This window comes from Leucoraja erinacea, chromosome 22, assembly GCF_028641065.1.
Source record: "Leucoraja erinacea ecotype New England chromosome 22, Leri_hhj_1, whole genome shotgun sequence".
NCBI classification, from domain to species: domain Eukaryota; kingdom Metazoa; phylum Chordata; class Chondrichthyes; order Rajiformes; family Rajidae; genus Leucoraja; species Leucoraja erinaceus.
The window spans coordinates 284,916-301,370 of NC_073398.1; the positions used below are offsets into that span (position 1 = coordinate 284,916).

Below are 16,455 nucleotides of genomic sequence, written 5' to 3' on the forward strand. Positions count from 1 at the left end.
ATAATATTTTATTGCTAATTTAGTTTCAGTTAAGTAATATTGACTGGCTGATTTTCTTTAGATGAGGAAAATTAGAATAGTTGTGAAGGGAATGGTGTTGATGATGTCCACCAGTTTGATATTGATCTTACAGAGCTTTATGTATTACATTGTATATTGTAGCTTGATTAGATCAAAAACAATATTTGTACCAAAGACACAATGATATTTAATTTTAGTTTTTATAGGTATGTTACAAAACCTACCTGAATCGTCATTGGGAATCTGCCCAAAGCCATGTCCGCGATTTTGGCGCTGTTTGGAGGGGGCGGGTTTAAAACGCGATTTTTACTAGGCTGTTCTAATCGCAGATGTTCAGCCTAGTAAATCATTAACGAAAAATCGCTGCAAGACCCGGTCGCAAAAGGTATTATTAGTTTTATAGGCCTCGAAGAATAGTTATAATAATTTTAAAATCACTCTCTCACTTCGCAACCTCTCGCAGCCCCAGGGTTTTATAAAGCAAACAATTAAAGGTATGTACCTTATTTTTACATTAAATGGGGTGTGTATATAACCCTGTTTATAAAGTTTTCTATAGCGAGTAGCTCATTTTGGGCTTTTTATATCCCGCAGTATTTTTCTCGGCATTTGAGGGCACTAATCCAGCGCGATTGAACGTTCTAAACCATGCGTTTCACAGGAACCCACTAGAAAGCCGATTTAAATGGGCATTTATTTACAGCAATTGAACACTAAATTCCTTCCATTTGGCCTATAAATTAATGTAAATTAGATCTAAAAATCATGTTTTTTTGTGAATTATTTGTGAATAATCTTTGGACAGTTAGGCTATTTAATAAATGGATAGATGTTTATATCTAGTAATTGAATTTTGATTAACATGATTTTCCTTTTTTAGTATTTACTAATTTGTTTTATAGCGTTTAAAGGATTAGACAATCTTACCTTTTTTTCTAAAAATTGAAAAATTGAGGAAAAACACGTGTCCAGAGTTGCTTATTGGTTGCAGTCTGAGGAGTATGATGATGCTACTGATATGATATGCCAATGTACCAGCTAGCAGCTTTCTTCTCCATAAAGACTTGGTCTTTTGCTAGAAATTGGAATTTATTTACCCATCCATAACTGACTTACAGCATATGATTCAATAATATTAAAGTTCTGATCTTGAGAATATCACATTTTTGAATTTTCAAGGCATCTGGTTGTTTATTTACCATTTCTGGTCACACGTCAATTATGTAATTAGCTACAATTAGGTAATTTGCTGCTAATTATATGCTTTAATTTCATGTCATCCAAGTAAGATTGTTTTATATTTTTTCAGAATGCTTCAATCTATGATAGGTGAAAATTTCATTCAGTTCTCTTAATTCTTAAGAAAGTTACGGGCTTTTGACTATCCAAGATCACAGCTTTTTTGTAATGTCCATTGAAAATCAATAGGGAACAAGATGCTAATTTCCGAGTATGAAAATAGCCATAACTTTTTTAATACTTGAGATATGAAAGTGAATTTGGTGTCAAATTAAACTTGGTGTTATGCTTTATCTGATGGGATAAATTGCAGACTTGATTTTTAAAATCTCAAAATTTTGTAACATTGCTAGTTTTTAGTTTTAGAGATGCAGCTTGAAAGCAGGTCTTTGGCCTACTGAGTCCACACCACCTGTTCATACTACAGGTGCACAACCTTTTATCCGCAGTTCCGGAAACCGAAAAGCTCCGAAAACCGGACATTTTTTACAGGATGTCGTCTGCACACCAAAGCTCATGTTTGGCGCCAAACTTGACCCGAAACGACCCACGGTCAACCCACGCCTGTACTACTGTAGCGGCTGCCTCCTCCCCGGAGACCGGGAAGACACTTAAACATCTGTAAGCCATTGCTTAAATGTTAGTCAGTTAGTTTGGAGGGCTTTTATGTGAAGGGGGGGGGGGGTGAAGGGGGAAACTTTAATTCTTAGTCCCCAGCCTGGTCGGAGAGGCGGGGAGCGGGCAATGCCTTATCGGGTCGCCGTGCAGTAAGCTCCGGAGCGCTGTGGCTGCCGACTCCCAACATCGCAGAGCTGGGGCTGCGGGCGTCCGGCCGCGGGCGGCGTCGGTTGTAGCTCTGACCCCGGCAACTCTACCCCTGGCTGTGCGGCGCTCCAAATCCAGCGCCGCCCGCGGCTGGACGCCCGCAGCCCCAGCTCCGCGATGTTGGGAGTCGGCGGCCACAGCGCTCCAGAGCTTACCACACGGCAACCCGGTAAGGCATTGCCAGCTCCCCGCTGGTATCCCAGCGCTGTGGCCGCCAACTCCCATCATCGCGGAGCTGGTGCTGCGGGCGTCCGGCCGTGGGCCGCGCTGGATTTGGAGCGCTGCGCAGCCAGGGGTAGAGTTCGCCGGGGTCGGAGCTACAACTGGCGCAGCCTGCGGCCAGACGCCCGCAGCCCCAGCTCCACGATGTTGGGAGTCGGCGGCCACAGCGCTCCGGAGCTTACTGCACGGCGACGGTAAGGCATTGCCCTCTCCCCGCCTCTCTGACCAGGTAGGGGACTAAGAATTAAAGTTTCCCCCTTCACCCCCCCACCACATAAAATCCTTCCAAACTAACTGACTAACATTTAAGCAATGATTTACAATGATTCCCCGGTCTCCGGGGAGGAGGCAGCCGCTCCAGACCTTTCAAGCTACCTACCTAATCTACGCTAAAAATCTTCCATTCCGAAATCCATTCCGAAATCCGAAAAATTCCGTAATCCGAGAAGTGTCTGGTCCCAAGGCTTTCGGATAAAAGGTTGTGTACCTGTAGTTCCATGTCATTCCACTTTCTCATCCACTCCCTAGATACTCAGAGCAATTTACAGAGGCCAGTTAATTTACAAACCAGTACATCTTTGAGATGTGGGAGGAATCTGGAAGGCCCGGAAGAAACAAACACTGTCACAGGGAAACCATGCAAACTTCACACAGACAGCACCCGAGGTCAGGATTGAACCTGGGTCTCTTGCACTCTGAGGCAGTGGCTATATCACCTGTGCCACTATGCCGCCCAGTAAATGGTAATCTAAAAATCTCAAGTTCTCAAAACTGTGCTGTGCACATTCCATTGGAACTGGCACAGAATTCTGTGGTGTGAATGAAAGGTAATTTGCTGCTCAGCAGTTTTTGATTTTCAATGTTCACATGCACAAATATGGTTTTTGCTTCTCAAAAATCTGCAGTTTAAAAAAAAAAGTGTATGCATGAAAATCTCATTTGCTGTTTGCTGCACTGTGTAATAAGTAGCCAGGATTTTGTCATAAATGCCACGTGCCTTTTCATGCCTCTTTTGATGATTTCTGCCTTTTGCAAGATTAATGCCTTTTTCCTGATCGAGTGCCTAAATCAGCCTTTTTTGTCGTTTTGCTAAAAAGGTTGTGCTATTTTCTCTAGTTGTACCATGATTACAATGACGTTTTCTATGTTAACACCTTAATATTAATTCGATTAGATAGATTAGATTAGATCCTTTATTTCCTATGTTAACATAGTATAATTTACAAGAAAATTTCCACCACTGGGGCAAAATTGGGGGCTATACTGTTGGTTGTTCATTTGTTCGTGCCCCTGCCCGTTGGTTCAGCCTTCTCTAAGATCTATTTAAGAAAGAACTGCAGATGCTGGAAAAATCAAAGGTAGACAAAAAATGCTGGAGAAACTCAGCGGGTGAGGCAACATCAATGGAGAGAAAGGATAGGCAACGTTTCGGGTCGAGACCCTTCTCCAGACTGATGTGGGGCAGGCGGGAAAAAGAAAGGAAGAGGCGGAGACAGTAGGACAAGAAGGAGAGCTGGGAAGGGTGAGGGGGAGGAGGGAGAACATAAGGGCTATCTAAGATTAAAGAAGTGTTCAAGAAGGAACACTTCCAGATTAAATGATTAAAGAAGTCTGTGTTGATACCGCTGGGACTACACAAGCAAAATACCCAAGCTTGTCTCCTCACTACATTTACGACTGGCTCCAGTCGCAAATCTGAGTTTTCGAGTGATCTGTGCAAGGCATTCATTGATGCTGCAATTCCACTGTGGAAATTGGAAAACAAATCTCTCAGAGGTTTATTTAGAGAATATATACCAAGCGAGTCATCATTACGGAAAAATTATGTTGACAGCAACTTCAACATTGTTGTGCAGAAAATTAGCGATGAAGTTGCATGCAGCAAAATATGGATCTCAATAGACGAGACAACCGATGCTGTAGGGAGATATGTTGCCCAATGTGGTCATTGGTACACTTGAGGCAGGTCAACCATCAAAGGAGTATTTGTTGACAGCGGAAGTATTGGAGAAGTCAAACAGCTCATTTATTGCTCACATGTATACATCTTCACTTGCTGTTATTTGGCCAGAAGGTATAAAACACGAGAATGTTCTTCTGTTTGTGACTGATGCAGATCCGTTCATGAAAAAAGCTGCTCATGCTCTTAAAGTTTTATTCCCCAAAATGTTGCATTTGACATGCTTAGCTCAAGGACTTCATAGAATTGTCAAGCCATACGTAGCTTGCTTCCAATGACAAGAAAATCTTCCTCCAAGCACCGTCACATGTGCAGTTGCTCAAGGATATGGCACCCAAGAATCTGCTACCTCCTCAGCCCGTTTGGCCCTCCACCACGATCTTGTGTTTATTGCTTCCAATTTTTCAAATTTCCCACAAGCTATCATTTCCCTTGAGAAATGTGACGAAACACTAGTTAATAACTTGCAGGATTTTCAACAAATATCCGTAAAATTCCTGGCGATGTAGGTAAAGACCTACAAGGAAAATATGAGAGAGTAATTTTAGCAAACAAAGATCTTGAAGAAATACAAAATCTACCTAAAGTTCTCAAAGGTAGTTGTAATGCACAAGATATCGACATGAATATAGTCGGTAGCTTGTTTCGGGTATGCACCTGTGACCTCAGCTGAGGTAGAAAGACGTTTTTCACAACTGAAGCATATTCTGCCTGACAGACGGCATAGTTTAACACCAGATAATTTGAAAAAAATGCTAGTAATTATGTGCAACCAGGCAACTTTGGACATTTAATGGAGAATACATTTATATTAGCATTTTTACCCATATTTTGCTAGTGGAAATACATGCGTTTTAATGCCTTTTTGTCAATAAATGCCTTTGTCGTGCCTTTTTTGTAATTTTATTATGCCTTTTTGCCTGCCTATTTCAGAGTTTTTTAGCACCTAAACATCCTGGCTCTAGTAATGAGTGCATACTGATAACTTTGCAATCCTTATCCCACAAAATCCATTCCTCCTTTCGTACGATCAGAATATATAATTATAGTGGGAGAGTTGCTGCCTTAGAGCACCAGAAACCCAGGTTCCATCCTGACTACAGGTGCTGTCTGTGTGGAGTTTGTGCATTCTCCTCGTGACCTGCATGGGTTGTCTGTGGGTGCTCCGGTCTCCTCCCACACTCCAAAGATGTACAGATTTGTAGGTTAATTGGCTAGGTATAATTATAAATGGTCCCGAGTGTGAGTAGGATAGTGTTAGTGTGCGGGGATTGTTGGTCGGTGCGGGCTCAGTGGGCTGAAGGGCCCATTTCTGCGCCTTATCTGTAAACTAAACTAAAAAAATTAAGCAAACCAGGTGAAATCATTAATTTTATCTGTAGTAGAATTTGTCATAGTATATTTATTTGAAGCACATTTGTGTTCAATGTCCAATGCTGCATTAATTAATACACTTTTTTTAATACACAGCTCAGTAGACTGGCTAAGTGTGCAAAGGTGATGGTGGCTATTGATCTTGCTAGCTGGCTCAATGACAGCAATCAAGCACTGCAAGCAGTTGCCCAGTGCTATGGACTTCTGGCACCCATGATCTTTCACAGGATTCCTTCAGCTCCAGTTGTGCAGGTCAGAATGCATGAGAACAACGGCAGAGCCTGTTTCTTTGTTAGTTACCTGATCTACAAATTACGTGGCTATAAAAAGACAGTAGAAGTGATAATAATATAGGGTCAGGGCTTTTACCGAAATCTGTAACGTTCCACACTTCATAGGGAGGGTTTGGTGGAAGCTGCTGATTGGTGGAAGCAGACTAGAGGAAGCAGCTGATTGGGTGCAACCTCAGGTTAGCATTTCTGCTTTCTGGCTAAAGGTACAGTGTTTTAGTAAAGGTACAGTGAGCTAAGGGTACAGTGGGCTAAAGGTACAGTGCTTTAGTAAAGGTACAGTGAGCCAAGGGTACAGTGGGCTAATAAAGGTACAGTGCTTTAGTAAAGGTACAGTGAGCTAAGGGTACAGTGCTTTAGTAAAGGTACAGTGCTTTTTGTTTATATAATAAAGGTACAGTTTAAAGGTCAAGAGGGAGCAGCTGTTGTGAGTCAGATACCTGCTGATTTCTCCCAGCAGTTTCTATTGTATTATACTGGTATCAGATCCAGGGTAAGGCGGGAGAATGACAGTCAGAGCAGTATACTGTTCTGGATGTCAGATGTGGGAGGTCATGGTGTCGGATGGCCCTCCAGACTTCCACATCTGCACCAGGTGCATCGAGATGGGGCTCCTAAGGGACCGTATTAGGATCCTGGAGCAGCAGTTCGATGACCTCTGTCTGGTCAGGGAGAGTGAGGAGGTCATAGAGAGGAGTTATAGGGAGGTGGTCACTCCAAAACCATGGGAGAGAGACATGTGGATCACGTTAAGGAAGGGCAAGGGGCAGAGGCAGGGACGAGTGAGTACTCCAATGTCGGTACACCTTGCAAATAAGTACTCCTGTTTGAGTACGGATGGGGGTGACAGCCTACCCGGGGGTAGTGACAGCGGACGGGCCTCCAGCACAGAGACCGGTCCTGTTGCTCCGAAAGGTAGGGACAAAAAGAAGAGGGCAATAGAAATTGGGGACTCTATTGTTAGGGGGTCGGATAGGCGATTCTGTGGACGCAGTCGGGAGACCAGGATGGTGGTCTGCCTCCCTGGTGCCAAGGTCTCGGACGTGTCTCAACGCATCCAAGATATCCAGAAATCAGAGGGAGAGGAGCCTGAGGTCGTGGTACATATAGGTACCAATGACATAGGTAAAAAAAGGGAAGAGGTTCTGAAGGGAGGATTTAGGGAGTTGGGAGGAGAGTTAAGGAAAAGGACCAAAAAGGTAACAATCTCAGGATTACTGCCTGTGCCACGCGACAGTGAGAGTAGGAATGGAGCGAGGTGGAGGATAAATGCGTGGCTGAAAGACTGGTGCAGAGGGCAGGGTTTCAAGTTTCTGGATCATTGGGACTTCTTTTGGGGAAGGTGGGACCTGTACAGAAAGGATGGGTTGCACTTGAACCCGAGGGAGACCAATATCCTGGCGGGGAAATTTGCAAAGGCTACTGGTGAGACTTTAAACTAGAATGGTTGGGGCGAGGGACTCAAATAGAGAAAGGTAGTAGACAGAATGGGAGGCAGGAAGCAGAAAAGGGAAGCACTCGGACACAAGAGGAGAAAGAAGAAAAAGGAAATAAACAGAGAATAAGAGGCGGGGGGTTTCTTAAATGTGCATATTTTAATGCTAGGAGCATTGTAAGAAAGGTGGATGAGCTTAGAGTATGGTTAGACACCTGGAAGTATGATGTTGTGGCGATCAGTGAAACGTGGTTGCAGGAGGGCTGTGATTGGAAACTAAATATTCCAGGATTTCGTAGCTTCAGTTGTGATAGAATTGGAGGGGCAAGAGGTGGAGGTGTTGCATTGCTAGTCAGGGAAGATATTACAGCAGTGCTATGGCAGGATAGATGGAGGACTCATCTAGGGAGGCTATTTGGGTCGAACTGAGAAGTGGGAAAGGTGTATCAACGCTTATAGGGGATTTATAGACCGCCCAGTGGGGATCGAGAATTTGAAGAGCAAATATGTAAGGAGATAGCAGATATTAGTAGTAAGCACAAGGTAGTGATTGTGGGAGATTTCAACTTTCCACACATAGACTGGGATACACATTCTGTAAATGGGCTGGATGGTTTGGAGTTTGTAAAATGTGTGCAGGATAGTTTTTTGCAGCAATACATAGAGGTACCTACTAGAGAAGGGGCAGTGCTGGACCTCCTGTTAGGAAATGAGACGGGTCAGGTGGCAGAGGTATGCGTTGGGGAGCACTTCGGGTCCAGTGATCACAATACCATTAGTTTCAATATAATTATGGAGAGGGTCAGTACTGGAACTAGGGTTGAGATTTTTGATTGGATAAAGGCTAACTTTGATGAGATGCGAGATGATTTAAAAGGAGTGAACTGGGACATTTTGTTTTATGGGAAGGATGTAGAAGAGAAATGGAGGACATTTAAAGGGGAAATTTTAAGAATACAGAATATTTATGTTCCTGTTCGGTTGATAGGAAACAGTAAAAATTGGAAAGAGCCCTGGTTTTCAAGAGAAATTAGACATCTTGTTCGGAAAAAGAGGGAGATCTATAATAATTATAGGCAGCATGAAGTAAATGAGGTGCTTGAGGAGTATAAGGAATGTAAAATGAATCTTAAGAAAGAAATTAGAAAAGCTGAAAGAAGACGTGAGGTTGCTTTGGCAAGTAAGGTGAAAGTAAATCCAAAGGGTTTCTACAGCTATATTTATAGCAAAAGGATAACGAGAGATAAAATTGGTCCATTGGAGAGACAGAGTGGACAGCTATCTGCAGAGCCAAAAGAGATGGGGGAGATATTGAACAATTTCTTTTCTTCGGTATTCGCCAAGGAGAAGGATATTGAATGATGTGAGGTAAGGGAAACTAGTAGAGTAGCTATGGATACTATGAGTTTCAAAGTAAAAGAAGTATTGACATTTTTGAAAAATATAAAAGTGGATGTCTCCAGGTCCTGACAGGATATTCCCTAGGACATAGAGGGAAGTTAGTGTAGAAATCGCCGGGGCTATGACAGAAATATTTCAAATGTCATTAGAAACGGGAATATGCGAGGATTGGCGTACTGCGCATGTTGTTCCATTGTTTAAAAAGGGTTCTAAGAGTAAACCTAGCAATTATAGACCTGTTACTTTGACTTCAGTGGTGGGCAAATTAATGGAAAAGATACTTAGAGATAATATATATAAGCATCTGGATAAACAGGGTCTGATTAGGAACAGTCAACATGGATTTGTGCCCGGAAGGTCATGTTTGACTAATCTTCTTGAGTTTTTTGTAGAGGTTACTAGGGAAATTGACGAGGGTAAAGCAGTGGATGTCGTCTCTATGGACTTCAGTAAGGCCTTTGACAAGGTTCCTCATGGAAGGTTGGTTAAGAAGGTTCAACTGTTGGGTATAAATGCAGGAGTAGCAAGATGGATTCAACAGTGGCTGAATGGGAGACGCCAGAGGGTAATGGTGGATGGCTGTTTGTCGGGTTGGAGGCCAGTGACTAGAGGTACCTCAGGGATCTGTGTTGGGTCCGTTGTTGTTTATCATGTACATCAGTGATCTGGATGAAGGTGTGGTAAATTGGATTAGTAAGTATGCAGATGATACCAAGATAATTGTGTTGTGGATAATGAAGAGGATTTCCAAAGTCTACAGAGTGATTTAGGCCATTTGGAAGAATGGGCTGAAGGATGGCAGATGGAGTTTAATGGTGATAAATGTGAGGTGCTACAACTTGGCAGGACAAATCAAAATACATGGTAAATGGTAGGGAATTGAAGAATGTAGTTGAACAGAGGGATCTGGGAATAACCGTGCATAGTTCCTTGAAGGAAGAATCTCATATAGATAGGGTGGTAAAGAAAGCTTTTGGTATGCTAGCCTTTATAAATCAGAGCATTGAGTATAGAAGCTGGGATGTAATGTTAAAATTGTACAAGACATTGGTGAGACCAAATCTGGAGTATGGTGTACAATTTTGGTCGCCCAATTATAGGAAGGATGTCAACAAAATAAAGAGAGTACAGAGGAGATTTACTAGAATGTTGCCTGGGTTTCAACAACTAAGTTACAGAGATAGATTGAATAAGTTAGGTCTTTATTCTCTGGAGCGCAGAAGGTTAAGGGGGGACTTGATAGAGGTCTTTAAAGTGATGAGAGGGATAGACAGAGTTGATGTGGACAAGCTTTTCCCTTTGAGAATAGGGAAGATTCAAACAAGAGGACATGACTTCAGAATTAAGGGACAGAAGTTTAGGGGTAACATGAGGGGGAACTTCTTTACTCCGAGAGTAGTAGCGGTGTGGAATGAGCTTCCAGTGGAAGTGGTGGAGGCAGGTTCGTTGGTATCATTTAAAAATAAATTGGATAGGCATATGGATGAGAAGGGAATGGAGGGTTATGGTATGAGTGCAGGCAGGTGGGACTAAGGGAAAATAATTGTTCGGCACGGACTTGTAGGGCCGAGATGGCCTGTTTCCGTGCTGTAATTGTTATATGTTATATGTTATACCGTACAGAAACAGGACATTTTTCACATTGAGTCTCTGCTGCTGTTCGTCATCTGGAAGAATCTTCACCACCACTTTCTACTAGTCTAATTTATATTTCCTTCTCGTCGCTGTGTTTGCCTAGCTTTTGGTTAAAGGGTAAAATGGTCTTTGGCATAACTATATCTTGTATATCATCTGTATTTCTGATGAGTTATTAATGATTATCAGATATGTATTATATTTATATTAACATATTTATTTTATATAATATATATATATATTTATATTTAATTATGAATAGATATTTATGTATAACATTGTGTGGATTCTGCTCACTCCCACAAATGGAATCATCTTTTTTTTGTAGCTTTTCAACTCATAAATAATTTTACAGGCGTATCAATGTGCCTCTTGGTTTTCTCTTTTAAGGCAATGTGCTGTTCAGTGTTTCCCTCATGATAGTCCTCAAACATATTTTAGTACTTTCTTCAGTACTTTCATACCTTTGTCATACCTTTGAGGCGAGTGGAACTGGTATGTTCCAGTCAAACATGGCCTCAAGGAATGAAAGAGCAGAGACGTTTCTGTCTATTGGCACAACTTTAGTAAACATGTTGTTGTGGGTAATCTGCAATAAAACCAGAGAATGCTGGGGACACTCAGCCTCTGTGGAAGGACAAACAAAGTTTCCTAGTGGATAACTGTTTTTCACAGCAGAGAGTGTTGTTATTTCCACATCCCCAGAGATCCCACTGCTACCCCCATAAGATTCATAAGTAAGACCTATTATTTCAGCCTGCTCTTGCTTCTCCAAGCTTATATATACTGGTCTTGACTCTATTCAGACTCCTAGCTGCATCTTCTATCCATGCTGCCTCACTCATCCCTCACATCACCTCTCCCCTCTCCTCTCCCTCCCCCCTCGCTCTTTCCGTTCCCCTCCCTCTCCCTCCCCTCTCCCCTCCCCTCTCTCCTCCCCTCAGCCCTCCCCTCAGCCCTCCCCTCTGCCCTCCACTATCCCCTCCCCTCAACTCCTCCCCCCCTCCCCCTCTCCCCTCCCTCCCCTCTCCCCTCCCCTCTACCCCTCCCTTCCCCTCTCTCCTCTCCTCTCCCCCCTCTTATTCCCTCTCCTCCTCTCTCTCCTCTCTCTCCTCTCCCCCCCCTCCTCTGATCCCCCTCATCCCTCTCATCCCCCCTCTCCCCTTGTCCCCCTCTCACCTCCCCCTCCCTTTTCCCTCCTCTGCCCCTCCTCATTCCCCCTCTGCTCTCTCCCTCCCCCTCCTCCCCCTTGCCACTCCTCTCCTCCCGCTCCTCCGTTTCCCCTCTTACCCTCTCCTGCACCCCTCTCCTCCTCTCTTTCCCCCTCCCCTCTCTCATCCTCCCCTCTACCCTCCCTCCCTCTTTTTTCCCCTCTCTACCCCTCCTCTCCCCTTCCTCTTTCCTCCCCCTCCCCCTCTCCTCTCCTCCTCTTCCCATCTCCCCATCCCCTCCTCCTCTCTCCCATCTCCACTGCCCCCCTCCAACTCCCCTCACTGCCCCCCCTTCCCTCTCCTCAACCCCCTCCCTCTCTGCCCTCCCCTTCCCCACCTCCCCCTTCTCTCTCTCCCCTCTCCTCTCCTCTCCCTCTCCCCTCTCCCCGCGCTCTCCACCCCCACCTCTATCTCCCCCCCCCCCCATAAGTCCCCCTCCCCCTCTCTCTCCCCCCCCCCCCATCCTTCCTCCTCTCCCCCTCCCCACCTCCTCCTCTCCCCTCCTCTCCCCTCTCTCTCCCTCTCCCCTTCCTCTCCTCTTCCCCTCCCCTCGCCCTACCCACCTCTCTCCTTCCCCTTCCTCTTCCCTCTCTTCTCCCCCTCTCCCACCCCTTCTTTACCCACAACCCTATTCCTTTCCACCTCTAATCCTCTCCTCTACCTCTTCCCCCTCCTCTCCCCATCTCCCCCACCCTCCCTCCCTCCCTCTCTCTCCCCCCTCCCTCTCTCCCTCCCTCCCTCTCTCACCCCTCCATCTCTCTAACCTCCATCTTTCTCTCCCCCCTCCCCCTCCCCTCTCTCTCATCCCTCCTCTCTCTCCCCTATCCCTCTCTCCCCTTTCCCCCTCCCTCTCCCTATCACCCCTCTATATCTCCCTCCCCTCTCCCCCTCCCCCTCTCCCCCCTCTCCCCCTCTCCCCTCTCCCTCCTCCTCTCCTCTCCCCTCTCCTCCTCTCCCCTCTCCTCCCCTCTCCCTCTCTCCCCCTCTCCCCTCTCCCCCTCTCCCCTCTCCTCCTCTCCTCCTCTCCTCCTCCTCCTCCCCTTCCCCCCCCTCTCCCCGTCTCCCCCTCTCCCCCCTCTCCCCCTCTCCCCCTCTCCCCTCCCCTCTTCCCCACCCCTCCCCCTCCCCCTTCCCCTCTCTCCTCTCTCCCCCTCTCCCCCTCTCCCCCTCTCTTCCCCCCTTCTCCTCCCCCCCTCTTCCCTCCCCCTCTCCCCCTCTCCCTCCCCCTCTTCTCCTCTTCCCCTCTCTCCCCTCTTCCCCTCCCCCTTCCCCTCTCCCCCTCTCCCCTCTCCCCCCCCCTCTCCCCCTCTCCCCCTCTCCCCCTCTCCCCTCTCCCCCTCTCCTCCCTTCCCCCCCCCTCCCTCTCCGGCTCCCTCTCCCTCCTGTGTCTTGACTGCATACGAGTCACAACATATGTGTCTCTCCCCTCTCTCCCTCTCCCCTCTCTCTCCCCTCCCCCCCTCCCTCTCTCCCCCTCCTCCTCCCCCCCCTCGCCTCTCTCCCTCTCCCCTCTCTCCCTCCCCAGTGTCTCCTCTATCACCATTCTACAATGTACTCTTGATTTACTCAGACTAAGTCATGTATAGTTCCTGTGGTTGATAGAATTCCCCAGCAATGCTACAAAATGGAATGACCACATTTAATAATTGTCTGACAGATTCTCATCAAATGCCTCTGTGTCCTGCAAGAGGTTGCTGTTCTCAAGCAGAAAAAAACATCTGCAGTCACTGAAAGTGTGCAACATATGATTGGTTGCATCACGTATTACTTGGCAAAGGTACAGTATTTATATTTTACCATAAGTTCAGTCATAGTGTCTTATAGTGTGGAAATAGGCTCTTCGGCCCAACTTGCTCACACCAGTCAACATTTTCCAGCTACACTAGTCCCACCTACTTGCCTTGGGCCCATGTCCCTCTAAACCTGTCATATCAATATATACCTGTCTAAATGTTTCTAAAATGTTGAGATATTACCTGCCTCACCTCCCTCCTCTGGCAGCTTATTCTATACACCCACCATCCTTTGCGTGAAAAGGTTATACTTCACGTTCCTATAAAATCTTTTGCCCCCTAACCTTAAACCTGTGCCCACTCTGAGCATGAGATTGTGTGTGTCTACCTGATCTATTCATGAATTTGTAGACTTCTATAAGATCACTCTTCATCCTCCCACGCTCCAAGGAATAGAATCCTAGCCTGCTCAACCTCTCCCTCTAGCCATGCCCTCTAATCCTGCCAACATCCTCGTAAATTATCTCTGCACCCTCTCCAGCTTGACTACACCTTTCCTATAACATGGTGCCCAGAACTGAACACAATACTCTAAATGTGGCCTCACCAATGTCTTGTACAACTGCAACATGACCTCCCAACTTCCTTTTGTCTACAATGCAAAACCTCACATTTCTTTGTAATCAATTCCATCAACCATTCCTCAACCAAACTGCCCTATCAATTAAGATGCTGCTGCAATTAATGACAACCTGTATTCTGCTTTAATAGTTATTTTGCATTGATGGTCACTATGCTCATCAGACGTAATGACAGGAATGGAGAAGGGCACCTAGTCGCTTGCTTCTCCCCTTCATTTAAGTCACTCACATCCTCTATTACATTCTTCATGTATTGGCATATTGGGACTTAAAGTATATAGATATTGTGATACAGGTAAAATACATAGGGAAAGAGCTAGGGGTGAATGAGAATAATATGGGGAAATTAGAGATTGGTCATTTTGTCAAAAGAAAAGATAAGAAGAAGCATTTTATCTGTACGATGATAGATAGTGAAGTTCTGAGCTACAGGGAATATCCTGGTGCAAGATTCCCAACAAGCAAACATACAGGTAGAACATAATTAAGAAAGCTAACAGAACATTCTTATATAACTTGGGGGAAATTGAATGCAAAGAAAGGAAGTTATGCTTCTGTAAAATAGGGCATTGGCAAGTTCCCCTCTTGTCATTGAGTCATACAACGTGGAATCAGGCCCTCCACACCAACCAATATGTCCCATCTACAATAGTTCCACCTGCCTGTGTTTTCCCTATATTTCCTATCCATGTCTTTTAAACGTTGTGATAATACCTGCCTCAACTACCTCTTCTAGCAACTACCTTCTCATTCTATATACCCACCCACCTTTGTGTGAAAAAATCTATATCTCAGATTCCTATTAAATCATCCCCTCCTCATCTTAAACCTACGTCCTCAGGTTCTTGATTCCGCTACTCTGGGTAAAAAACTCCACATCTACACTATTGAATTCCCTCATGATCTTGTCACCTCAATAAGATCAACCTTCATCCTCCTGTGCTCCATGCAATAAAGTCTTAACCTGCCTAACCTCTCTCTCTAGCTCAGGCCCTCAAGTCATGGTAACATTCTCTTTATCCTTTCCAGCTTAATAACATCTTTCCTATACAGGGTGACCAAAACTGAACACAATACTCCAAATGTGGCCTTACCAATGCCGTGTACAACAAGTGTGCTTTGTGTAGTATTTGCCTCCTCATGGATGGAAGTTAAGGCATTTAAAGCAATTAGAGCCTCCATATTCTCAACAAATCCCTTCTGTAATTCATCGTCACACTTGACAATTTATGGTGGCCAATTAATCTACCGACCTACACATCTTTGAGTTGTGGGCGCATGTGAAGGAAACCTTTATGGTCACTGGGAAAATATGCAACTCCTCACAGATAGCATCCAAGACCAGGATTTAACCTGGTTCTCTGTTGCTGAACTGTGACATTGTACAGCCTGAAGTTACTGGACTCATTCATGTAATGGGCTAGTTATCTTTGGAGGAAATGCTGGACTAGATGGCTGCTGTCTGCTGGAGTTCAGAAGAATGAGCAGTGACTTGATGATGATAACGATGATAATGACAAAAGTAATGACGTGATAAGAATGAGTAGTGACAAGGTACCGCGGGGCCCTGATAGTTTTAGTTAAGTTTACTGTTATGTGTATCGAGGTACAGTGTAAAGCTTTTTGTTGTGTGCTAACCAGTCAGCAGAAAGATTACATGATTACCATCGAGCCATCCATAGTGTACAGATACAGGATAAAGGGAGTGCCAATTAGTGCAAGGTAGTCCAGTAAAGCCAGATCACAGATAGTCAGAGGGGCTCCATTGAGGTGGCAGCTCAGGACGCTCTCGTTGAAAGGATGGTTCAGTTGCCTGATAACATTTGGAAAGAAACTGTCCCTGAATCAGGAGGTATGTGCTTTCACACGTGTGTACCTCTTGCCCAATGGGATAGGGAAGATGCGGGAATGACCAGGATGAGACTCGTCCTTGATTATACTGGTGGCCTTGCCGAGGCAGCATGGACTTGTAGGGCCGAAATGGCCTGTTTCCGTGCTGCAATTGTTATATGGTTATATGGAAGTGTAAACTGGATCTGGTGAGGATATCTCATCCTGTTGGAAAATCTAGATCTTGAGATCATCATTATTTAAAAATAAAGGGTGATCTATTTAAGAGACGCATGAGGTGAAATATTATTTTAGCGACTATTAAATGTTGAACTCTTTTCCTCAAGGGGCGGTGGAATATATTTAAGGCAGAGTTTGAGCAGTGTTAATGGTATAGGGTCGTATGGATGAAAACAGACCCTTTGTCCCTTCTCAACCACTGATCAAGTTGCCCCATCTAAGCTGGTCCCATTTGCCCACATTTCATATCGCCCAAACCCTTTCCTATCCATATACCCATCCAAATGTATTTTTAATGTTTTAATCGTACCTGCCTCAACTATTTGCAGGTACAGCAAGCAGTGAAGAAAGCTGATGGTATGTTGGCCTTCATTACGAGAGGATTTGAGTTTAGGTGC

General features: G+C 44.9%; 2 protein-coding genes across 3 annotated transcripts in view; both read left to right on the forward strand.

Moving 5' to 3' along the window:
• The window catches only part of LOC129707613 (cilia- and flagella-associated protein 54-like), a 297,068-nt gene that overhangs the window by 152,598 nt on the left and 128,015 nt on the right, over nucleotides 1-16,455 (forward strand). For both annotated transcript variants that reach the window (XM_055652738.1, XM_055652739.1), the window contains 2 exons: nucleotides 5,738-5,893; nucleotides 13,271-13,390. In XM_055652738.1, coding sequence (XP_055508713.1) covers nucleotides 5,738-5,893; nucleotides 13,271-13,390 — 276 coding nt within the window. The remainder of the gene's footprint in view (nucleotides 1-5,737; nucleotides 5,894-13,270; nucleotides 13,391-16,455) is intronic.
• On the forward strand, nucleotides 5,995-9,203 carry LOC129707614 (uncharacterized). The gene is made up of 2 exons (XM_055652741.1): nucleotides 5,995-6,188; nucleotides 6,243-9,203. The coding sequence occupies exon 2, from the start codon at nucleotides 6,438-6,440 to the stop codon at nucleotides 7,371-7,373; it is 936 nt and encodes a 311-aa protein (XP_055508716.1). The 5' UTR covers nucleotides 5,995-6,188; nucleotides 6,243-6,437; the 3' UTR covers nucleotides 7,374-9,203.

Coding starts and splice junctions, on each gene's coding strand:
- LOC129707614 (XM_055652741.1), top strand. CDS start 6,438: ATGACAGTCAGAGCAGTATACTGTTCTGGATGTCAGATGTGGGAGGTC.